The sequence below is a fragment of the Otolemur garnettii genome, unplaced genomic scaffold (genome assembly GCF_000181295.1).
Source record: "Otolemur garnettii isolate 467f Iridium unplaced genomic scaffold, OtoGar3 scaffold00247, whole genome shotgun sequence".
Lineage (NCBI taxonomy): Eukaryota > Metazoa > Chordata > Mammalia > Primates > Galagidae > Otolemur > Otolemur garnettii.
In genome coordinates this window covers 1,261,924-1,287,875 of record NW_003852642.1, presented here as the reverse complement: position 1 = coordinate 1,287,875, position 25,952 = coordinate 1,261,924, and the positions used below count along the sequence as shown (strand labels likewise).

Sequence of the window (25,952 nt, the reverse complement as noted above, 5' to 3'; positions counted from 1 at the left end):
TACTTTATGCTATAAAAGCTAAAAAAAAAAACCAGTAATGGATGACAAAATTTATTGCATAAAAAAGAAAATTTTTTTTTAATCAAAACTTACTACATTTTGAGGACAGTATCCCAGAGAATTAACACATATGAAGTAATTTATCAAATAGCTTATTATGCTAAACTACATGTAGATAAATATCTTTCCCCATAAATATGCCACTATGTTTCAAAGGCTTAAAATATCTAAGACACATACTCTGGTTGTATTTTCAATAACATAGTCTAAGGAAATATTCCATTGTAAAAAGTTTTATTAAAATGTACACGTATATGCTTGATGGAGATTTTGCTGCATCTTTTAGAACATACAATTACTTATATTTTATACCAGCCCTGAAAAAGAAAACTGGCCTCAGTAAGCCCAATATTAGCCTATTTGAACTTTAATTTTGTTTGCAGATGTACTTACTACAAAGTGGAACTATAAAATATTAATGAAAGGGGACTTAAGAGATGATCATTTCTAATCCCTTCATATTTCAAATTTAATTAGTTAATTTTTTTTTTTTTTGGCCAGGGCTGAGTTTGAACCCGCCACCTCTGGCATATGGGGCTGGTGCCTCACTCCTTTGAGCCACAGGCGCTGCCCTCAAATTTAATTTATTACTACTATTATTATTATTTTATTTGTTGCAATGGAATATTTCTCTTATCAGAGACTCTACTGTGTGTAAGATAGGAATTGATTTAAGAGTGTTTCTTGCTTACTCTAACATGAAGGTTCCTGCTCATCGTGCCCAGTGAACAGTTGGAAAAATCCAGGCTTAAAGCTATGGTCTCCAGGAGTCATTGGCCTAGCATGAGTGTGACTGGGTGTCCTTGACTGCAAAATGCATATTCCTATGAATAATTATTCTGCCTAAAGTGCAGTCATTCAGTCCTTTAGTTTTAATTCACTAGGATGGAAGGAAAACGCTAGCACATAAATTCATTTCTTTATAGAGTCTAAGTAAATGCTGAAGCTTAGACACGACAAACAAACTTGCGCTTATTAAATATTGCTAAGTTTTCATGTACTCAGTCAAAGTAAATTTGTAGGCTCCTGAAATTAAAAAAAAAAAAGAACCAAAAAAAGCTTCCACTTGTATTGAATTCTATCTTCTTCAGTAAATAACTGTTTCATTCAAGAATATTAAGAATTTAAGGATTCTTTAACTTGCACATGGAATTGGAACATACCCAACTTTTTCTCACAAAGGATTTTATTTACACGGCAGCTGTGAAATTTGATTTGAACTCTAATTAAGGCTGATTGTGAGGCTACCATACAATGTAAAAGTAAAATAGACCACCTTCCGTGAAAAAAGGTGTTGGGAAGAGATTTAACATTTCTTGTAATTTATTTATTTATTTATTTATTTTTTTTTGCAGTTTTTGCAGTTTTTGGCCAGGGCTGGGTTTGAACCCATCACCTCTGGTATATGGGGCAGGCACCCTACTCCTTTGTGCCACAAAACACAAACTTTACAAAAGCCATCTGGATTTTAGCAGTTCTTTTGTTTTGCTCTTATATAACTTGAAGATGAGTGGAAGTTCCAAGGTACATGTCTAACCAAGTCAGAGGGAGCCACAGGAGAAGACAGCATTGACTGTGGTGGATATTTATTATTAAGTAAAGTGAAAGGTTTGAAGGCCAAATTACGGTAGAAAAACAAAATTCCCAGCAGAGTTGCCTATTAAGCTAGAGTTTGAATGCCAAATTCAATAAACTTTAAAATTCACTTAGGAACAAAAATACACATGAAAATCTCTTAAAGTGCTTACTAAGTAGTATTTATGATTTTGTATTTACCCTACAATTCTCCAGTGGATTTTATCCACCCCTCTGCTTTTTTAAAGGACCTTTTTCTTCACCTTTAATTTACTCTCCCTAGGTTCTTCTGAAGTAATCACCAGCCCAAAGCTCACCATTTGTGATCATTTTCACATTTCTGTCAATTTTTAGGGGAAATATTTAAAATCATTGATATATTTTAGCCAAGATTTCTTTAATAATCACCAAGGTATCCTGCTTAACTTAATCTTTAGTAAAGCAAACTGTTTCCTCAAATTTCACTTTACTTTCAAATTGAATTTGCGTCTTTTAGCATTCCCATGTCCAGGCATCTCATGCCAATTTAATTAGACTACCTGGGAGGCATCGAGGTATCTCCATTTTTTAGGCTCTCTAGGAGTTTCGTATGTACAGCCTTGTTCCTTTTTTCTTTTTTCTTTTCTTTTTTTTTTTTGAGACAGTCTCACTTTATTGCCCTTGGTAGAGTGCTGTAGCATCACAGCTCACAGCAACCTCCAACTCCTGGGCTTAGGCGATTCTCTTGCCTCAGCCTGCCAAGTAGCTGGGATAACAGGTGCCCACCACAACACCTGGCTATTTTTTGTTGAGGTCATCATCATTGTTGTTTAGCAGGCCCAGGCCGGGTTTAAACCCACCAGCCTCAGTGTATATGGCTGATGCTGTAACCACTGTACTATGGGCTCCAAGCCTGTACGGCCTTGTTTTTTGAGAACCAGTAGCCAAAAAACAAATTCAATGATTGGAATGGCAAGCATGGGTTATTTTTATAATTTTATTAAGATATATTTAACTTTAGGCATACATTTAAATATCTGTATTTAAATGCCAATATTTATAACATACAAAATTCACATCTTTCCTATCTATTTAAACTATTGTTGGAAAATTTTGGATATTTACTTAACTACGTAAGTCAGTCTTGTCATGCCATTGTGAGGGGATATGAAAGACAGGGCGAGCATCTGACGGCTGAAGATGAGGGGGAAATGTTATATTTAAATATTTTAATGATTATCCAAATTAATCACCAGTTTTGATTTTAATCCTTTCTGCTAGTTGGCTAATTCTTTGCTACTAAATAGTTTCATTTATTTGGTTCTCTCCTACTCTCTTTAGATACTGTTTTGTCCCTCTACAGTCTCAAAACAGAGCTGCAGAATGGATTAACCTCCCCTCCCCACATTAATTATTGAAAGGTTTGCCTTTGGCACCTAATGCAATGGCAATGCTTGGCACAGAAAAAAAAAGTCAATAAAAGGGAAACAGCACGGTGAGTAGAGACCTCCTCTCTCCTGTCCACTACATACTCATTAAGACATTTCCTGATTTACTCACAAGCCCTGCCTCGTGCTTTATCAGGGTTTGCAGGACTTTGCCAACTTGAGCATCCTTCACTCCAGGGCTGCACCAAGTTTAATTTCTCTTCTAGGGCTTACCACCCAGGCTGCAGGGGCACCCTATGTACAGACGGTGTGCTGCAAGCTTCCAGACTGGTGCCTTCAGTCATCAGATGCTTCTGTGTATTTCAAATCCCCTCACAACGGCATGACCAGACATGGAAAAGGCTGGGAAGCACTGCCTTGAGTCAAATGAACTTGAAGCCCTGGTTAAGGACAAACGCTTTTACAGAGAATTGATATTAGATAAATAGTATTTTTCTATTTCATTCCAGGATTCAAAAAACCATAGTGAGTAGGCATTCTTTATTTAAGAGGGAAAATTTTTACAAAGCTTATTAATACCACTTAAATGAAAAGCTGCTTTTGTTGCACAAACTTCATGAGAGAATTTTAGAGGGGAAATCTCACCTGGTCCCAATTCTCTCCTCCATCAGCCATAAAGTACTCTCTTATGAGTACTACTCCAAAAAGAAGGGTAAATTCTAAGAGGTTTTCTGGTTAAGCCAGCATGAGATCATTTACAGAGAGAGAAAGTGTAAGAGAAATGCTGAAGATTGATAAAATAGTATTTTAAGTATAAATAGATATCATTTAGAAAGTGCTGAAAAGCAGACGGTATGCAGGCATGAAACAGTTACAGTGTAGTCTGATTCTATTTAATACCCCAACTCACCAAGGAGGAGGTTTCTAATGGGGAGCTGGTGGACAGGTGAGGGCAAGTAATTGGCTTTAAACACAGACTCCATCTGACTCACCTGCTTAGCAAGACTCTTGGCTCACAATGAGCTCATTCCGAAGTTACTTTGGTGATTTATTAGTTCCCAGGTCCCTTTGGATCTAAATATGAACCTCTAGAGGTATCTGAAAGCTGTGTTATTTTCTTCCATATTTTTTCTAATATAAGAAGAGCTAAAAAAATTATATCAAAATGCTTTAAATCTTTTTAATGAACCATATGTAAATTATACCAATCAAATATTTTCATAAAGGCAAATGTGAGCGCTATTATTGGAAATGATGTAATAAACTATAATGCTTAGTTCAGTTGATTAAGAATTCAAATTCTGTGAAATGACAAGACCAGTACTTAAATCCTGAGCAACATAATCATGAAACTTTGGGAAAAGTCCATGTTTTTTATATGTCTCAATTTACTCAATTTAGAAATTAAATAAAAACTGCAACTTCTTTACAATGTTTTCATGAGATTGAATGAGTTAATGTATGTAAAAGAGTTCAGTTAACTCTTTAGTAAATAGTAAATGATCAAAAGATTAAAAATTAAGATTAAATTAGAAACACAAATGAAACCAAGATATACAAATTGACATAAATTAGATAACTCCTCTCACCACAGTTTTAGCTTCTATCTTGGTAAATCTGGAAAATTTACTCAGTCTTCATGGTGGTCATCATATTCTCTTTAGTGAAATGATTTTCCCATGTCCTACAGAACTTATTTACTTCTTTCTCTCTCTCTTTCTTTTTGTGTATGAATATATATATGTTTATGTGCTCATGTGTGGATATACGTGTATGCATGTGTATATGCACATATGTACATGTATCTACATATCCATATGATACATCATCCCAAGGTCTACACTAATTAGCATATATTCCTTTTGTTTATCCCACTTTTTGGGGGGGAGGGGACAGAGTCTCAACTTGTTGCCTTTAATAGAAGGCTGTGGCATCACAGCTCACTGCAACCTCAAATACTTGGGCTTAAGCGATTCTCTTGCCTCAACCCCCCAAATAGCTGAGATTACAGGCGCCCGCCACAACGCCTGACTATTTTGTTGTTGTCCTCATTGTTGTTGAGCAGGCCTGGGCTGGGTTCAAACCCACCAGCCCCAGAGCATGTGCCTGGTACCCTAACTACTAAGCTACGGGTGCAGAGCCTGTTCAGCCCACTTTTACCACTGAATCCATTATGTAGAGTTCGTGTTCTATATGTATGGATTAATAGAAAGGAATGTTATCTTTTATTTATTTATTTTTTTTGCAGTTTTTGGCCAGGGCTGAGTTTGAACCCGCCACCTCTGGCATATGGGGCCAGTGCCCTACTCCTTTGAGCCACAGGCACCACCCCAAGAATGTTATCTTTTATTAAGAAAATCAGAAGACAATAATTTTGTAGTCTATTGAGAATTCCTATTAAATCATCCCTTGTTTTTATTCCTAAATAAATATTGAAAAATAAAAATTTGTATCATCGCTTCCCAATTAAGAAACTATTATATATGCATTAAATGTGTGCACAAAACACAACTGAAATCAGTAGCCCAAATTCTTGAAAAAGTTGTCCATTGCTTTTAATTTCTCAGAATCCTTTAGCCGTTTTAAAATTAAATCATAAACACATAGATCATTCATACATTAATGCATTTATGGGGTACAATGTGCTGATTTCATATAGAATTAGGAATGCTGACATTGTGCTGGTTAATATATACCGCATCTCATTTACTTTATTATTGTGTTAAAAAATTTATACTCTATAATAATAGATCTGATATGTACCCTTGCATTATGCACCATAGGTGTGATCCCACCATTCACCCGCACTCAATCTGACCTCCCCCTCCATCCACCCTTCCTTTCTCCTTTATCTTGGGCCATAGTTGTGATCTATTCTTTATATGAAAGTGTGAGTGATTGTAAATTGGTTTCATAGTAGTACTGAGTACATTGGATATTTTTTCTTCCATTCTTGAGATATTTTCCTAAGTAGGATATGTTCCAGATCCATCCATGTACATGTAAAAGAGGTAAAGTCTCCATCTTTTTTTAAGGCTGCATAATATTGCATGGTATATATATCTCACATATATATATATCACAATTTATTAATCCATTCATAGGTCGATGGGCACTTGGGCTTCTTCCATGACTTGGCTATTATAAATTGAGCTGCAATAAACAATCTGGTGCAAATATCTTTGTCTAAATCTAGTTTTCCTTCTACACTGAGATCAGTCTGCTCTAGGACACCCAACTATCTTAACCATTGATAAATAAAATGGAAAATGTTCAACTCTTAGCTGAATTTCCTGTGCAGTTTGAAAATGCTGTACATTGTCTCCTTGTCTTTCACAACACTGTAATATTTTCTTTGTTTTTCTCCCATTGTGCTATTGGATTCACTGAGGAGTGGGAGTCTTGTTTGAGGAATATAACAGTTGCTTCAGTTAAGATACATCAAATGTGATATATGCATAAACATGTGTTTGAGTTGAAGATACTTAACCAATGATACCTATGAAAGTATAATAATGAAGACTTTCTTTAGGATCGTCATATGAGGTCTTGCAGTGGCAGAAATATTTGGGCCTGATTTTGAGTATAACATGGGCAAGGGGTAGGTGGGAGTTGGTGGATGGAGAATGACTAAGAGGAAATATAAACAGTAAGAGGAAATCTGGATAAACTGTCCTAACAGTATTCTTGCTGGAGACAGGCCTTTTCCATCAGACATTACCTGGAGCATGGTGGAGGATAAGGAACATGATCAGATAGTACCTGATGAGATAGTGGGGGTGAGCAGATACCATGGGTGAGGAGTTCTTGCTAAACTGACTTAGCAGCATTCTATACTGAAACTGGATTTTATAAGAAAATATACAAATAAGATTAGGAGAAGGCTAAGGAACCACCCTAAAGTTGTTTAATCTAAGACATTTGTTATAGGTGTATATACATCTATTATCCATATTTCTAATAAAATATTCATCCTGCTACTAAAAATAACAAAAGAGTGCCAGATTTATTACTGAAAGGAATATTATAATGTATTCTTGACTATCTTAGAATTAATTTTGAAAAAAATATATGTAGAGAGAAAGCACAGAGTACTTAGGAATACTCATTCTACAATTAGACCTTGACTATAGATTCTAGCGAACACATCTATTAACTGTGGCTTAATGAAAATTGTTTAAACTATCTGAGCCTCTCTTTTCTTGTTTGAAATATGGGATCATTTTATCTACATTCACAATGTTCTGATTAACGTATTAATAACATAATGTATATGGATATATTTAACAGTTTATCTAGGATGTAATAAGCAATGAATAAATGTTAGACACTGTTATAATTAGTGTTAGTATTACTATTAATTTACAGTTTGCAAAGTAATTTAATATTAATTATGAGTTACTCCTCATAAATAAATTATTTCTAGTTTTTATAAACCTCTTAGCATATTAGCCAAGAATAGAATAGAATGTACTCAAATAAGCACAACCAGAAATGGAAAAGCTGATGTCACAACTGATACTGAAATATGAAATATCATTTGTAAATGCTGTAAAAATTTCTATGTATACAAACTCAAAATGTAGAGGAAATGGAAAAATTCTAGAACATACAAATCCCAAACCAGGAAGAAATAGAAATTCTAAACAAATAATGAGCTGAGAAGTTGAAGCAGTAATAAAAAAAACTTCCAAACGGAAAAAGAACAAAAAGCCTGATCACATGTATTCATAGTCAGATTTTATGAGACCAGCACAAAATAGTTGGTATCCATACTGCAGGAAGTATTCCATAATGTTAAGAGGGAGGGAATCCTCCTCCCCAACTCATTCTATGAACCTAACTAGTGTCACCTTGATACCAAAACCAAGAAAGGAAATAACAAAAAAACTATGGGCCAATATGTCTACTAATACCATATTACTAGATGTAGAAATCCTCAGTAAAATACTAACAAACTAAATTCAACAGAACGTCCAGGAAATAATCCACCATAACCAAGTGGGCTTAATGCTTCAACATATGTAAACAAATAAATGTGATTCACAACATAATCAGAAGCAAAACCAAAGAATATTTGATCATTTCAATAGATTTTGACAAAATCCAACGCCATTTCATAATAAAAACTGTCAACAAACTAGGCATAGATAAAACATATCACAAAATTTAAAAGTCATATATGATAAACCACCAACCAACATGATGCTAAAAGGGGAAACGTTGAAATAATTCCCCCTAAGGACTGGACCAAGCCAAGAGTGCCCACTATCACCACTTCTATTCAACATAGTGCTCAATGTCCTAGCCAGAGCAATCAGGCTAGAGAAACAAATAATCTGTATCCAAACTAGGAAAGAACAGGTTAAACTATTGCTTTTTGCTGATGATATCATTTTACATCTAAAAAACTTCAAAGACTACACCAATACTCCTGGGATTGATAAATAAATTCAGTAAAGTCTCAGGTTATAAAATTAGTGTACACAAATCAGTAGCATTTCTTTATATCAATAATAGCCAAGCTGAGATTCAAATCAGAGACTCAATACCATTCATAATAGCTTCAAAGAAATTAAATTATCTAGGAATATACTTAACCAAGGAGGTAAAAGTTCATTACAAGAAGAACTGTGAAACACTAAGGAAAGACATCATAGATGACACAAATGGATGAATATATCATGCTCATGGATGAATAGAATCAAAATGATCATACTATCCAAAGTGAATTACAGATTCAATTCCATGCCCATTAAAATAGCATATCTCACCCATCTAGAAAAAAATAGTAATGCTTTTTGTTTGGAATCACTAAAGAGCCCAAATTGCCAATGTAATCTTAAGTTAAAAAAAAAAAAAATCTTGGGTCATCACATTTCCAGACTTCAAACTATACTATAAGGATATAATAACCAAAACTGCATGGTACATGCACAAAATTAGAGACATAGCCTAATGAAACACAGCATAGAACTATCCCCATACAGCCTATTTGTCTTTCACAAAGCAGACAGCAACACACATTAGGATAAAGGAGCCTTATTCAATAAATGGTGGTGGAAAAATTGGATAGCCACATGCAGAACAATGAAATAGAATCCATATCTCTCACTATTCACAAAAATTAACTCAAGATGGGTGAAAGATTTAAATGTGGGGCATGAAATCATGGGAATTCTAGCAGAAAATGTAGAAAAATCTCTCCTAAATATGAGCCTAGGCAAAGAATTTATGACGAAGAACCCAATGGCAAGTACAGCAACAACAAAAATAAATAAATGGGACTTAATTAAATTAAAAACCTTCTGCACAACTAAGGAAATAACCAATAATGTAAAAGACAGCCTACAGAATTCGAGAAAATATTTACAAGCTATGTATCAGACAAAGGTTTAATAACTAGAATCTACAATGAACTCAAGCAAATCAGCAGGATAAAACAAATTACCCCGTTTGAAAGTAGATAAAAGGCACAAACAGAAGGTCTTCAAAAGAAGATAGACATTTTTCATATGCCAAGAAACATATGAAAAAATTTTCAATATCACTCATCATAAGAGAAATGCAAATTAAAACCACAATGAGCTATCATCTTTCCCCAGTAAGAATGCTTTTCATAAAAAAGACCAAAATCATAGATTCTAGTGTGAATGCAAAGAGACAAGAATGCTTATATACTGTTGGTGGGATGGCACATTAGCATAATCTCTATGGAAAACAGTATTGAGATACCTCAAAGAACTAAAAGTAAACCTATCATTCCATCCAGCAATTTGCTATTGGGTATTTACCCAAAGGCAAGAAGTCATCTTATCAAAAAATCACCTGCACTCAAATTTGCAATTGCAAAGATGTGGTCTCAACCCAAGTGCCTATCAGTTCATGAGTGGTTAACAAAATGTTAGTGTATGTTATGTTAACAAGTACAACGAACACTACATGGATGATGGATGCCCTTATAACCCTACCTGAAGCATTTCAAAAGCAATGCATATAACCAAATTTATTTGTACCATTGTAATGTTTTGGGAAAAAAAAAAAAGAAATGGCTAATTGTAAATTTAAAAAAGTTAGACAATGTAATTATTATTGTTGGTATTATCATTAATTTTCAGTTTGCAAAGTAATTTAGTATTCATTAGAATTTACAATAATCCTCTGTTGTAAGTAGTATTTCCATTTCCTAACTGAGGCTCTGAGTTTATAATCGTCCTAAGAGTGTGCCAGTAAAATGGGGAAGAGCCTAGGCACAAGCCTAGGTTTCAAATTCTTGTCTTCCCACTAAACCACCTTGTCTCCCACAGGAAGATGCTTCAAGGTAGAGGGAATGGCCATCCCTGAGGAATCAGATAATCATCTAACATCCCCAAAACAAACTGTGTAGTCATTAATCTTAATGAAAAAGTTGAAACTTCAAGTTTGTTGACACTGATTTCAGTTAATATGTGTCCATATAAAAACTGAGAACACAATCATTTTAATAAGGCCCCGGGAAACTGATTACTGAGAAAACATGGTTTTTATAACAATTACAGTGGGGAATTCTGTTTGCAAAAGAGTTCTGTAATAAGACCCAGAGAGACAGTTTCATCATCAAATCTTGAGCAAACTCTGACTTCATTTCTTTTTACTTACGGATAATTATTTAATTAAAATCACTAGAGTAACAATGGTAGTTACAGAAATTAACATTTTAAAAACATTTTCTCAGACACTGAATTTTGTTAGCCTGACTAAAAATAGAATTGCTAAAGTAAACCATTTTGCATTGCATAGTATAAGGCAACAGGCATTTGGGAACTTCTAAATTCTGTGGTTTGATTCTCCATGTTATTCTGTATCAAATAACTTTGGGAATATAATCATTGATTGACACTTTTCAAATTTAATGACAAACTGCATCTTTTATCATAATTTTTTGTTTGTTTGTTTTTAATGTACTATGACTCAAGTCCCTAACAGAATGCATGAGGGGAAAGCAAGGGATGTTCATTGTTTTCTGAACAAGTAATCCAAGATAGACAGGCAGTTAAAGCCCATACTCACATGTAGATAGCACATAAACATTAACTGTGAGAGTGTACATGCTAACAATATAAGATAGAATATGCTGTGTCTTTACAGTTTGATAGCGGTGATGGCCTGTGAGCTGCAACAACTGGACAGATTACTGGTTTCTGCATATTTTGAGGGCATGGATTATGGACTGAACTAGGATAAACACTGATGACTACATTCTGATCAATTTCTTGAAATAGGGCAGTCCTCAAAAATCTCATTGAAAAGCACAAATTATATCAAAAGATAGCAGGAAAAGTCACTCTAGTGAACACTACTAAAATAAATTTACCTGAAGTTAAATATCAAGTTTACACTTTAAACAACAGGAAAATAATATTTGGGGTATGCATTTACAAATGAAGGCATATTCAGAGCATTATTCATGGACAGCCCTATGCCCTTTTGTAAGTAAACAAGAAAAATTGACACTAAGTGAATTAGAAATTAAGTTCCTAAAATTGGGTAGAGAAAAAAATAAGGTCAGGTAAATTAATTTTGGAATTCAAAATAAAAGGAAAAATTAATAAATAAATTGTTAGAGGTTGATGTGATTGATGTGGGGAGTGACAAGAAAACTATATCCTCTATTTCAGAGTTACACAACTTGGATGTTTGGGGGCACCTAGGTTTTCTTCTACTGAGTCTTATTTTCTTCAGTTGTGAATAGAGAACAGAAAAACTGATGATATATTATAACTGAAATCAGTGGACATTACAAAAGGCCAGTTGATATATTTCTTGGAAAGCTCTTAGTGATGAAGCACACTGCATTTACACTAGCAATATTGATTCTATTTTCAACAGTGCTTGAGATTTATCAGCAGAAAGGATATTGCCTGAGAGAAAAATAGACATTAAAAATGCTATGTGATAGAATTAAATGGCAAACAATTCCTAAATTTATTTTGAGACACCATATCTATTTTTCTGGTATTCTATTCTAATTAAGAATGTTATTTCATTGTTTGAATTTATTAGTGTAATTAAAAAAATTATAGGACAAAAGAAAAAGCACTTTTTAAAAAAGTAGTCGATAAAAAATTAAACTCTCTTCATTGCTGAAGCTACTAGGAAAGCAGCAACAAGAATATTAACACAGTAATAAAGATGACCTGTCACTAATCAATAGTCATTGTCATATTTAACAAAGAAATAGTAGAATCACCTCAATTAGAACCAGGGAAAAGAGGGATTCTTGTTGTCCTTATGATTATTTTTTTTCCTAAAACTCTAGCCCTAGGATTCCTCCTGAGGAGGAGGGAAAACAGAGACCAGGAAGAAAGAGACAAGTGCAGTGAGATAACGATGTAGATCAAAGACACAAGTGTCAGCAAACAGGGAGAGATATCCCCTTATATCTGGGTGATAATATAGAAGAGCCAATGAAAACTTTAAAAGCTACTAAAATATTATTAACATGGCTAGTTACAAAAGTATATATACCCACATATTGCATATACATATATGAGGTTTGACAATTAAGTTCACAAACTTTCCACCTATGTGCTTACACTGACTGCACTGTACAAACAACTTGGTAGGGTTTCATAACTTTGGTATATCAGTGTCTCACAGCCATGCTCCTGTCAATGTGTAGGGTGTGGTAGTGTCTTGCCGAGTGGCGTTCATCATTGTTGTGTGTTTTTGTGTGTTGACAGCTCAGACAGCCATTCCAGAAAAAGAGTTTCAAAATTGCTCTGAAGGGAGGACCAGGTGCTGCTGTCAGTACATAGCTTACCAAGGGGAGTACTTTAAAGGTGGCCATGGTAACATTCAGCAATGAGATACATAGTACATTTTCTAGGATGAGGTCACTCAATTAATTGACCAACCTCATATACCTGTCATAAAATATTAATCATGCATCATTATCAATCACAAAATACTTTGGGCTGTAATAAGGGGGAAAAAATCCAGGATTGTTATAGTAAACTAAAGGACTGATAGGAAGACATTTAAAAAGTTTAATGTGAGATGCTAAAAATTCCTAAATAATAAAGAAGCATTGGGCAGCACCTATGGCTCAAAGGAGTAGGGCGCTGGTACCATATACTGGAGATGGTGGGTTCAAACCTAGCCCCAGCCAAAAACTGAAAAAAAAAAAAAAAAGCATAGCATATATCATGGAGGAGCATATTAATATATTGCTATGTAAATTCTAACCTCTACTTAAATTGTACATAGGATGCGCTTATAATCAAAATATGAATGGATTTTCTTTTAGCAAATAACAGAGAGATTCTAAAATTATGTATATGCACACATATATACACATATTCACACAAACATGTATACATGGATAAGTGGTGTGTATTCACAGATGTTTGTTTAGAAAAATGAAGTGGGTGGGTAATCTGGACTATAATGAAAGACTAGAATATTTAATGAAGATAACGTTGCCACATAAGCATTCTCAACCACCATTGCTCTCTCTTGTTCTCTCACCACATAATGCCTTCTGCCATCACATGCAGGATGGCCCTTACAAGATGCAGGCACCTTGACCTTGAACTTCCCAGCCTTAGAACTATAAGATATCAATCACCATTTTTTATAAATTACCCATTATCTGATATACTGTTATAGAGACACAAAATGGTCAAAAGCAGAAAATTGGTACCAATAGTGGGGTGAATGCTGTGATTGAATGTCCCCTCCAATACTCTTGTTGAATTCAGTTGTCATTGTGTTGGTATTAAGAGGTGTGACCATTACAATTAGGCAGTGGGGGCTCTACTCCATGAGTGGATTAATGTCACTATCTCATGAGAGGGTTGCTGATAAAAGTGAGTTCAGTCCCCTCTTGCCCTCTCTTGTTCTTCTTCCTGGAGATGGGATACTCCTCTTCCTGTTCTTGGACCTTGAAGCACAAGATGTCCAGCTTAAAACTCCAGGACATGAACCAGTATCCTCCAGTCTTCTCAGGCCTTCAGAGGACCATCACCTTCCCCAGTTCTGAGGCTTTAGGATTCGGGTTTATAGCTGTAGAAATAGCACTATATGGACCCCTATATTGAGTCACTTTACCGGCATCCAAAGGTTTCCAGTTTGTAACAGGGTTGTTGTGGGTCTTCTCAGCCTCCATAGTCGTGTGAGCCAATTCCCTAACACATCACCTCTAATAAATTAATAAATAAAATATAAATAAAGAAATAAGTGTGTGTGCTTGTGTGTGTACAAGTATTTGTGTGTGTGTGTGGCCACACAGTTTGTCTAAACTATTTAAATTACACATGAACTTTGTATGCGTGTATACAAACACACACATATATGTAGAAAAATTGGATTCAGTTTAAAGGCCACATTCAAGGATCCTGATGATCACATGTGGCCCCAAGGCTTCAGGTTCCCCAACCCTTCTGTAGAGATTTATAGAAGGATAAGTTTCAGACAAACAAATACTTCAGGCAAAAAAATAATGCTAAGCAAAATTTTGAACTGTGTGACCCCTATTAACCACATACAATAAGATGCAAGAAGAAGAAAAAATGACTTGAAGATAGAAATTTTAATAGAAAGAGAAGCAAAATAGAGCAATTTTAGAAAATTTCAGCCTACCCGTGACTAGGATGAAAAAACGTGTTGGGAAATAAAACCAAAAATGTGGCCAGATGACTGTTTTCTAAGGAGATCAATACACGTGAATTCTCAAGAGAACAGCAGGGTGATCCTGAAGGCATTTGAACTTCAGGCCTTCCAAGAACAGTCCCAGAACTCTAAGATGCCAGAATGGTTTCCTGAAAATGAGCCCCATGTACCCTTCTTGGGTTTGCATCCTAGTGTCACCTTGGGTTTCTGCTACCAAACCCCAGAGAAGAGCTCCTTCACTACTGCAGTGGTGGCTCAAGTGGACTCCAGTTCATCTTGACCCAGGGCTCCAGAAGGTATAAGCTATAAGCTTTGGCAGGGTCCATATAGTGCTATTTCTACAGCTACAAAGGCGCATATAGCCTCAATTCTGCTGGTGCAAAGATGCAAGAGAAGTAGATTCATGGCTTCCTCCCTTATTATTACAAATAATGAAGTGGACAGCCTGGGGCTGAGGTAGAAACTTGCTAGAGGTGGAAAGCTGCTGCAGGAGGTGCCCACTAGGGTAATGCTGCAGGGGTAGGGCCACTGTTGAGACCCTAGAACCATAGAGACATCAGTGTGCAGCACCAGCCTGGAGAGTCACAGGCATGAGACTCCTACATGAGTGAGATTTGGCATGGTCTGCACCCAGCAAAGCCACACAAGGGAGGCTTCCTGAAGTGGGATGGCCAATGTTTTATGTCTAATGAGACAGTGGAACAGCTCTGTCATAATGATCACCGAAAATGCGGCCTTGGAATGTCAGGTTATTACGGTCATCTCTGTGGAAGCACTTGTTTTTTGAGCAGCCCTAGATTTTGTAGCTGTGGTATCAAGATGCAGAAATAGTGTTAATATAATTTCTGCTGTGAGAATCTAAATGTAAAAAATAGTACGCATCCACCGGCTATACTCGAATCCATTCTTTATTATTGGGAAAGTGAGCCATGGTAAATTCGCATGAATAACAATGCTACCTGTAACATAGTCCATCTTCTAAGAGGCATCATTGCAACTAAATGTAACTTTTTAGAGTCCATATTTATATACTGCATCATGTGCTCTTATAATAGGATTAGCACTTACTAAAGAATAAATTCATCAGAAATGACTTCTACCCCTCATTTGCCTCCCATTATGCATAAGTTTGTAAGTGTTACCTGGGGTAGTTAAATTTCCACTTTGCCTGTTGCAAAAATAAAATGTAGAACAATCCAGATAAATTAAACAGTCAGCTTTTAAAATTTATTAACCAGGCCCAAGTGGTTACCATGTTGAACTCTACTGACGGCATTTGAATTCATCCTCTGTACAAAGGCATTTGTTCACACAATGGTTCTTTTTTATTTTTTTATATTACATCATAGCTGTGCATGTTATTTTGATCATGGGGTACAGTGTGCTGGGTTTATATACAATTTTAAATATTTTCATCAAACTGGTTAATATAGCCTTCACAGCATCTGGTTGATCAACTCCAGGCACTGACAGTTTCAGTTGCTACATACAGAATTAAAGAATTTAATTTTAGTAAGTATAAGCTGAAAACAGACAAATTTCAAATCATAAAATCAACAATGAATTGCTGAGATAATATGCTATTGCCCAAGCTCAGACTTTACATATCAGAAAATATATACTGGTTTGTCTTTTGGCTGGAAAATTTTCCATCAGTGATAGTTTACCCTCTTAACATAAAATGTATATATAAAGGGCTAGGTGTGGTGGCTCATATATATCATTCTAGCACACTGGGAAACGAAGGCAGGAGAATCATTTAAGCTCGTGAGTTTGAAACCAGCCTGAGCAAGAGCAAGACCCATCTCTACTAAAAATATAATAATTAGCTAGGCTTCATGGCGGGTGCCTGTAGTCCCAGCTATACAGGGGAGGCTGAGGCAGGAGGATCACTTGAACCCAGGAAGTTGAGGTTGCTATGAGCTAGGCTGATGTCATAGCACTCTATCCTGCAGCAACAGAGTAAGACTCTGCCTCAAACACACACACACACACACACACACACACACACACCATAATTTAAGCCAAAAAATAGAGTTAGGATAGGAAAACAGACAGTTGGACATGCAAACATTATTTATTATTGAATAATGCATACTGATGACAAACAGGATTGTATTAAGACACAAGTTAAAGGTTCTAAATACAATTTTATTTTCAAAAATTTTTGAACACTTTGAGGTAAAGCAAGTTTATCAACATCCTGTGGTCAGGAAAATGAATTTTTTACTTTTTTTCTGAGAAATGATATATTTCACAAGAAATCCAGGTTGAGTAACATGTACGTACAAAATACCCTAGGAAACAACTATTACTAACAAGCATATCTCAAAATTATCGTTTATTTATTATGCAGTAACTACTCTCAGCACAATGTCACATATGCTCTGAATGACATGTCAGTTTTCTGATATGGTTACAGATGTAAGAGAAACCATGCTTGGTAATTAAGAGTCCATTCATGGGGCAGAACATCCTTCTGTTACATGGGACCCCTCAGTGTATTTAAGAGTTGTCTTTAAAACTAGAACTTTTGTTCCAGGACGTTTATGCCTGGTCATTTATAATACAAACAAACATTACCATCAATATATCTATTGCAGATTTACCGGCCCAAGTTCCCCTTGGCAATGGCTTTGTTGACAGCCTCTTTCACGTCCTTGTTTCTTAGACTATAGATCATGGGATTCAGCATGGGAATCACTGTGGTGTAAAACACAGCCACCATTTTCCCCTGCTCCACAGACTCCTCGGTGGGCCGCCTAAGATACATGAAGATGAGGGTCCCGTAAAACATGGAAACAGCGGTCAGGTGGGAGCCGCAGGTGGAGAAGGCCTTCCTCCGGCCCTCGGCGGAGCGCATGCGCAAGACAGCCACTACGATGAGCGTGTAGGAGACCAGGACCACCGAGAGGGAATAGGTGAAGTTAATTCCTGCAATGACTATCATCGTGTACTCTTTGATGTGCACCCCCCCGCAGGCGATCTTGATGAGAGGGGGGTCTGCACAGTAGAAGTGGTTGATTTCAAAGTTCCCACAGAAGTACAAGCCGTAGGTCCACAGCGTGCAGATGAGACTGACAGAAAATCCATAGACGTAAGGCACAGAGATGAGCCGCACGCACACGGTCCTGGACATTTTACTGCTGTAAAGCAGAGGGTTGCAGATGGCCATGTAGCGGTCAAAGGCCATCACTGCCAAGATATAAACCTCCACGTGGACAAGGGCAATGAAAAAGTAGCACTGCACCAAACATCCCACGTAGGAAATGGTTTTTGTCTTAGATATTAAGTTTTCCAGCATTTTAGGGGTGACATTGGAGGAGAACCATACATCTACAAAAGACAGATGACTTAGGAAAAAGTACATAGGGCTCTGGAGCTGAGGACTCACCCTGATCAAAATGATCATACCAATGTTTCCTACCAGAGTGATCGAGTAAACTATCAGGAACACCACAAAAAACAGGACCCGTAGCTCCTGACGACAGGTCAGCCCCAGGAGAATGAATTCTGCCACATCTGTGAAATTAGGCATCGCTTTGACACAGGCCAAGTCTGGGTTGCCTAAGAAGAAATTAAAACTAAATAAAGAATAACAACAACAATAAAAAAAAAAAAAACACTTGTGAATGGATTTGTTTTGGTCTTGAAACTTTTGATTTGCATATTTCCTTTTGCAATTCAAATAATATAAAAGGGGATTGTAAATTTGCAAAATGTCTAATATGGGGATTACACATACTATCTGTAAAATGAACTGGGCATGTAACCTAACACTCACTGTGCCTTTAGTTCTGATCTAAGTCCCCCTGTAGTATGAATATCCATGATTTTTAGTCATTTCTTTTGTCCCTTTATAAGAGTGAAAATAGCTACAGACATTGGGTATTAAATAGAGCTGTGGTCAGACATTTTCTGTGTTAAAAATGTTGACCTCTACTGATGAATCCATATTCTGTCCTTAACAGAATTTTACCTAGATTATGGTACTATTTCATTAAGTATAAAATACATAAAATAAAGCATCAGGCTATACAGGAAATGTAAACTAATGCTATGTACTATTTCAATTTTGTTTAGCTGCTGTGTGATGTGGCTATTTCCCTTTTTATACACATCATCATTAATCTTGTGTTATAAGAATTTGTCTAATTTAACCCCAAACTCTGTAAAGTGCCTTGCTTAGTGGTTACATTTGACAGATATTCAGAAATAATTACACTTACAATGTTCTTAAATGGGCCCTGATCTCTAGGTTAGCTTTATGTAATAATGCACTAATCCAATATTATTAAAACTCTCTAAGACTTTTCTAGAGGCAGCAGTCCCAGCTTTATAATACAGCACTTGTAAGACTACCTACCACTGAATGTTCACTAAATCTTTTGCCTACAATGGTCCTATAAAACAGACCCTATTCACATACGTATTTTACAAATGAGGGAGGTGGAACACTGAAGGATTTAGATGATCTCCCTGGGTCATAGGTCTACCAAGTGATAGGATGAAAGTGCAAAACAAATAGTTTTTTAGTCATTAAATGCTATAGCCTTAATAATCTGCTGCTGCTTCTTAGATGACCTATTCTACTATTATATTTTCTTTCATTTAAAATTTTGCTTGCACATTCCCCATAGCAGGGAAAGTTGTCTCTGCCATATCTTTTATCCTTGATGGACTGTTAAGAACTGTTTGTGATCCTACAGCAGATTTGACCACAGAGGTGCTAGATCCCTGCTTCTCCCAACTCCTCCAAGGTCAGGTGATCCCATCGACCTAGGAGAAGGCTACAATGATTTCTGGGAGAAAACTAATTTGTTGCATATATGTTTATCATCTATCAAAACCATCAAGAAGTTTGAAGTTCTGACTTCAAGAAAGCAAATTCATTTTCTATTAACATTCCAGCAATGCCCCACAGAGAAAAACAGTGAAGATACAAATTACTGGAACAATCATTCCAACTGACTCAATATCCCTCACTCCATCATATATATTTTAAAACAATATTGTGAAAATCCATACTTTTTTTTTTAACCAGAGTCATACTCTGTCACCCTGGGCAGAGTGCCCTGGTGTCATAGCTCACAGCATCCTCAAACTCTGGGCTCACTCAATCCTCTTGCCTCATCCTCCTAAGTAGCTAGGAATATGGTATGTGCCACACTCCTGGCTAATTTTTCTATTTTTAGTTGTGATGGGTCTTCTCTGGCTGGTCATGAACTCCTGAGTGCAAGTAATTCACCTTCCTCAAAATCAATAGTCTTTATTAATAGAAATCTTAAAATTTCCCACTAGTATAATGATATGCAATAAAATACTTCAATAGCAAATATTTATGTATAAAGCATTAGTTCTCTCCTCAAAGTAGGGAATAAAATTAAAAGACTTGACTGCGTAAATCTGTATTGCACAGAGTGCAGAGCTCGCAGACCTACCTTCAGCGTAGCAGAACAGCAAATGGCGATTTCTCAATACTTATAGTGGTGAATGGAACAGCAGGAGCATTGGGACCATGTCTCTAAGGAACTATCTAAGTTATTTTGAAGGAAATAATGAACACTTTTGAACTATCTTAGCAGCAGAGATGCATCAGGATGATTAAAGAGTGTTGATGGGAAGAATAATTAACAAATAATAGTGAGATCAAAATTCTTGATCATGATATAATCTGTCTTCCACTTTCACATGGGTGAAATTTTGCATCCATAGACAGAGTTATATTATAACATTATAATTAAATATAAATTAGTGATTTGTTTATAAATGTAAATGGTTTTAAAGAGTCGCACATAGTATGAATATATGAAAATGAAAATGAGTTCATCGGAGTTCATCATTTCTAATTTCTCTTAAAAATAAAAATTAAATAACGGACAAAGAATATAGTATTAATCTCATTTCATATTTTTGTCTTTGCCGGTAAATTTTTAGTTACTTAAATGTGTGAGTTACACATCTTTAGCTATATATTTTCTACAATGAAATAGAGTTTACTACTTATTTGTGTGTGTATTTGTTTATTTCATTTCAAGGCACAGACTTTAATGACAGTGGTTGCCTCATACATATCATGAAATGAGGTACAAGAGAGATGTAAATTTTATTAATATTATTATGACACAAAATGTTATTGTTAACAACCAATAGTCCATCTTAAATGTTTGATTTTTTTCAAATGCGAAAGTTAACTCAAATATGTAAGCACCATATCTTAGTCACAGATTTGCCAAATATTTAACTTACTGAGTGACGTTTAAAGAGCCATGAATTTACAATGAAACATCCCTCCACTAATTCCCTCCACTGATCCCTCCTTAGTATGCCATACTGAAGACATGCTGGCACTCTGAAGACACTGCCAGCTCCCAATGCACAGGTGCACCAGTGGCAAGTGTTAAAGCTTGGGAGATACTGGAATCTGTAAAATGGAGGTACTTACTATGCTACATCTCTTAAGAAACACAAGAAAACTAAAAAGTACTTGAAAAAATAATATTGCTATTTTCAAGGTAGTAGTCTCTGAATAGACCTGAGCCAAAGAATGAAAAAACATTAAAGAATATACAATTTTATAGTCATTCGTGAGACCATTTTTATCTCTTCTTTCCAGAAACTAAAATTTGTTGCCTCAAATTTGTTCCCAAATAGAAAAATAAGTATTTCCTAAATTCATTCATAGAACTTTTGAGTCAAAAAATGTGTTTTGGGGGTGGTGCCTGTGACTCAAAGGAGTAGGGTGCTGGCCCCATATGCTGGAGATGGCAGGTTCAAGCTCAGCCCTGGCCAAAAAAAAAAAAAAATGTATTTTGGTTCTAGCTAAATATCTGACCAATTTCAGTTAGTCACCCATAAAATCTGGCATACATCACTGTTTTAATATAATTAATTTGTTCATTTAAACAAATCGTAACTAGCTGGATCATCAGGAATGGGTTAATCTACTTATTTTTTTCCAATTTCCACCACTTTTTCCCCCTTTTCAATGCACAAAATATCTTTAGCTTAATGTTCCTATGTACTGGCTAATAATTTGTCTCCAAATAAGTTATAAAAATCAACATTAGCTCAATTTTCTTTCATTAAACATATCCTGTTGATTACTTTGGTCAAGGCTTCTTTCACATCCTTATTCCTCAAACTGTAGATCATGGGGTTCAACATGGGGATCACCGTGGTATAGAAGACAGCCACCATCTTCCCCTGCTCCACGGACTCCTCAGTGGGACGTCTGAGATACATAAAGATCAAGGTACCATAAAATATGATGACCGCTGTCAGATGGGACCCACAGGTGGAAAAGGCTTTCCGTCTCCCTTCTGCTGAGCGCATTCGTAGGATAGCAATGAGAATGAATAAATAAGAGATAATAATTACACTTAAAGAATATGTGAAGTTAATTCCTGCTAATATGATCATTGTATATTCTTTCACAAAAGTCCCCGCACAGGCCATCTTGATGAGAGGTGGGTCTGCACAGTAGAAGTGGTTGATCTCGATTTTCCCACAGAAGTACAAGCCATAAGTCCATAACGTCGCTGCCAGACTAGTCAGGAAACCATATATGTAAGGAAAAGAAATCAGACGAATACAGACAACCCTTGACATTTTGCTGCTGTAGAGCAGAGGGTTCCCAATTGCCATGTATCTGTCAAAGGCCATCACAGCAAGAATAAAAATTTCCACATGAACAAGAGCAATGAAGAAGAAGCACTGTACCAAACATCCAGCGTAAGAAATAGTTTTTGTCTCTGAGAGCAGGTTTTCCAACATTTTAGGGGTGACATTGGAAGAAAACCACACGTCAACAAAGGACAAATGGCTGAGGAAAAAGTACATGGGGCTGTTCAGCTGTGGACTGATCTTAATTAACAGAATCATGCCAACATTGCCCACCATGGTGATAATGTAGACCGTAAGAAAGATGATGAAGAAGAGAACTTGCCATTCCCGACAATCTGTTAATCCCAAAAGAATGAATTCTGTCACATCGGTGAAATTGAGCATTTTCTGAATTCTGGATGAATACGAGTTAACAAATGTCTGTGGGTACGAAAATGAAAGAAATGAAAAACTGAAGAACTGCAGTTTTCTTGATATATATCTTTATTCATGCCCCCATCCATTGTTTCCTTTATTAAATATTTATGATCACATTTGGCCATTCTTTTCAGAAATGCTTCCCTCAGTACCTCTGAAGATTACTAAATAGATCTCAGAATGTAACAGTTATAAAAAACAAATTTAGTGAATTAAAAATGCTCGTAGTTAGAATTGTGAGTAGTCACATTTCTAAGACTATTCCTTAAATATATTACGTATTCAATGCTGGCATGTTTGGTAGTTTCATATTTTTAAGATAATTATAAGGAGTTGTAATTCCCCAAGATGATTCATACTAGTCAACAATTAAATCCCCATCAAAATCCTAGCCCAATATTTTTCAGATCAGCTGATTTTAATATTTATAAAAAATGTAAAAGTCTAGAACTTATCTTACAGAATAGTAAGCAAAGTTTTACCTAATATATATGAAGATCTACCATAAAAATATGGTCTTCCCAACAAAGAGTTATTGACATACAGTTAGAAAAAAATGACAACCAATGTTTCAGTATAAAAAGTACAGAAATAGCTCTACACTCATAGGTAACTTGATGTGGGAAAAATGTGGCATTTCAAATCAAGGGTGACAATAGAGATTATCTCAATAATTTCTGTTGTCTTAATTGATTCTTTTAATGGGAAAAATATTAAAGTATATCTTTACTTCACACCAAGAACTGAAAATATTTGTTTTTTTTTTTTTTTTTAGAGACAGAGTCTCACTTCAGGGCCCTCAGTAGAGTGCCATGGCGTCACACTGCTCACAGCAACCCCCAACTCGTGGGCTTAGGTGATTCTCTTGTCTCAGCCTCCCAAGTAGCTGGGACTACAGGCGCCTGCCACAACGCCTGGCTGTTTTTGGTTGCAGTTTGGCCGGGGCCAGGTTTGAACCCGTCTCCCTCGGTATATGGGGCCGGCACCGTACCCACTGAGCCACAGGTGCCACCTGAAAATATTTGTAATCCTATGTGATGGTTTAATGTATAGTCCTTATTTTATGGCTTATGATTTATGAAGATACTATACATTATACTCAAGTTTGTCACAAATTATTTAAATATATAACAAATCAAAAAAAGTTAAATATTGCATACATTTTAATTTTTAATTTACAATTTAAATATACTAACATTTATATAAAATGAAATTGACATCTAAATATTTATTTCCATAGGACAATTCTGAAGTCAGAAAATACCATTATTAGAGAACTTGTCAGTCGCTCTGTGTAATGTTTCCCTTCTGAGCAGCCTCAGGGCATCAGTGTGAGCAATCCTTTAATTTTCATCTGCCCTAAGAACACTGGAGGCATACTAGCTATTAAATAGCATGAGGACTTTCAAGAATTGTTCAGCTCTTATTAACATGAAATTTTATAGTTTAGAAAACACTTTAAGTCACTTTGTAAAACCTTGTAACACATAAATTTGAGTATGTTCACATGCTTATAGTAAGTAATCATTGGGTATCTTTCAAGTTCCAGACACAGTACTGGTTGCTGGAAGTAGGGCAGTGGACAAGACAGAAGCAACAGGCTTAGTTGTGTGAGTAACCAGGCTCAGAAAACGTAACATTATAGCTCAGCTCACAGCCCAGGAGCAGAAGAATGAGATGGGAGATCACATACTATTGCTCCAAGTGTGGTGATCTTCATCTGTAATATTTTCCAGGAAAAATCTCTTTCTTCAGTTGAATATCCTGCTTCAGTAAGGATATATTAAACATGTTGCCAAAAATGTTTAAATTCAATTTGTCTAATACTATTGTCTTCCTATACTACTTCAGTGATTTCAGCTATGGGCTACTGGAGAAACCCAGTATGAATAATGAGGATCTGGTATTAGGATTTTCCTGGAGTTACAGGTGATAGGAACAGATCGAAACAATGATGAGAAACGGAGGAGGAAGAAGACAGGCAGGAAGCCAAGTAATCAGCGCCCTAACTGTAAGAACAGAAAGAAATGGCTTGGCGCCTGTGGCTCAAGCATCTAAGGCGCCAGCCACATGCACCTAAGGTGGTGGGTTTGAATCCAGCCCAGGCCTGCCAAACAACAATAATGGCTGCAACCAAAAAATAGCCGGGCGTTGTGGCGGGGGCCTGTGGTCCCAGCTACTTGGGAGGCTGAGGCAGGAGACTCGCTTGAGCCCAGGAGTTGGAGGTTGCTGTGAGCAGTGAAGCCATGGCACTCTACCTAGGGGCTCAGCTTGAGGCTCTGTCTCAAAAAAAAAAAAAGATTCTTTGTCTGGGGGGCAGGGGAAAGAACAGAAAGAAATTCAGACCAAGAATCTAGGACAGTGTTTTGAATTATAACTTAATTTGTCAAGAAAGACAGCAAGCTGTTCTTTTTACTCTCAGCTAATGACCAACTTCTCCAGTCTAATATCTAGGTTTTAGTACTAAGTGAGTCTCTAAGGGGTTTTGCAAATGTGGTCAGGCCTCACTGGTCATCTAGACATGCATCATTTTTAGTGGAAACCACTATGCTTAGCCATATTTGAATTCTAGAATTTTGGGACTCTAGTTAACAAAGACAACCAATACATAGATCTATAGCCCATGGGCAGTTTGTCATACTGTCTGCCAGAGGCCAGAAACACTCACAACAAGGTGTTCAGATGCAGTCTGTCAGCTTGATGAACCAAGAATGATTCTGAGACTGATATGCAGCTGAGCAAAACAGAATTACTCTCATCAGCTTACTGCTGTCAGGCCCTTGATACAATTTACTTATTCTATTTTGAGTAGATTCATAATCTAATTTCAAGTATTTTGGTTTTTAATACATGAAATCAAATAATATTCTGGGGAACAAACAGGTCCTAGAGGATAAGTATTTCTTATGGAAAACCAGATCCTAGACAGAAACAGAGCATTGGAAAAGAATCCAGAATCCTTTAAGATAAAAGAAACAAAAGAATTCAGAGGTCTGTTTGTCTGGGTCCCTTAGCTCAAAACACTGAACCTGAGGGGTAGTAATTTTCCAATGTGTTTAAGGGTCACAAAGAAAAGCCTGTTTGAGCACTCACTTCATACAGGTCAGAAAAATTTTAAATGGTTAACTAGACTGAAATGATTACTGGTAACGGTAGACAGCAAAATATTAGGTAAACAGGAAACATAAAGAACACATGAACATTGTATGAAACTAGTAATAGTAAATACATCTGATGGAATATCCATAATACGGA

The 25,952-nt window shown here is 36.2% G+C and overlaps 2 protein-coding genes across 2 annotated transcripts; both read right to left on the bottom strand.

Annotated features, from left to right (window-relative positions):
• Nucleotides 1-17,259: 17,259 nt before the first annotated feature.
• LOC100949097 (olfactory receptor 5M9) lies at nt 17,260-18,192 on the bottom strand. Its single transcript, XM_003802469.1, has one exon. It carries the CDS (start codon nt 18,190-18,192, stop codon nt 17,260-17,262), a length of 933 nt encoding a protein of 310 aa, XP_003802517.1.
• A 3,533-nt stretch (nt 18,193-21,725) lies between these two features.
• LOC100948791 (olfactory receptor 5M3) lies at nt 21,726-22,664 on the bottom strand. The gene has a single exon (XM_003802468.1). It carries the CDS (start codon nt 22,662-22,664, stop codon nt 21,726-21,728), a length of 939 nt encoding a protein of 312 aa, XP_003802516.1.
• Between the last annotated feature and the right edge of the window lie 3,288 nt (nt 22,665-25,952).

Excerpts from the sequence above, each read along its gene's own strand:
- LOC100949097 (XM_003802469.1), bottom strand. The coding sequence starts at position 18,192 with ATGCCTAATTTCACAGATGTGGCAGAATTCATTCTCCTGGGGCTGACC.
- LOC100948791 (XM_003802468.1), bottom strand. The coding sequence starts at position 22,664 with ATGCTCAATTTCACCGATGTGACAGAATTCATTCTTTTGGGATTAACA.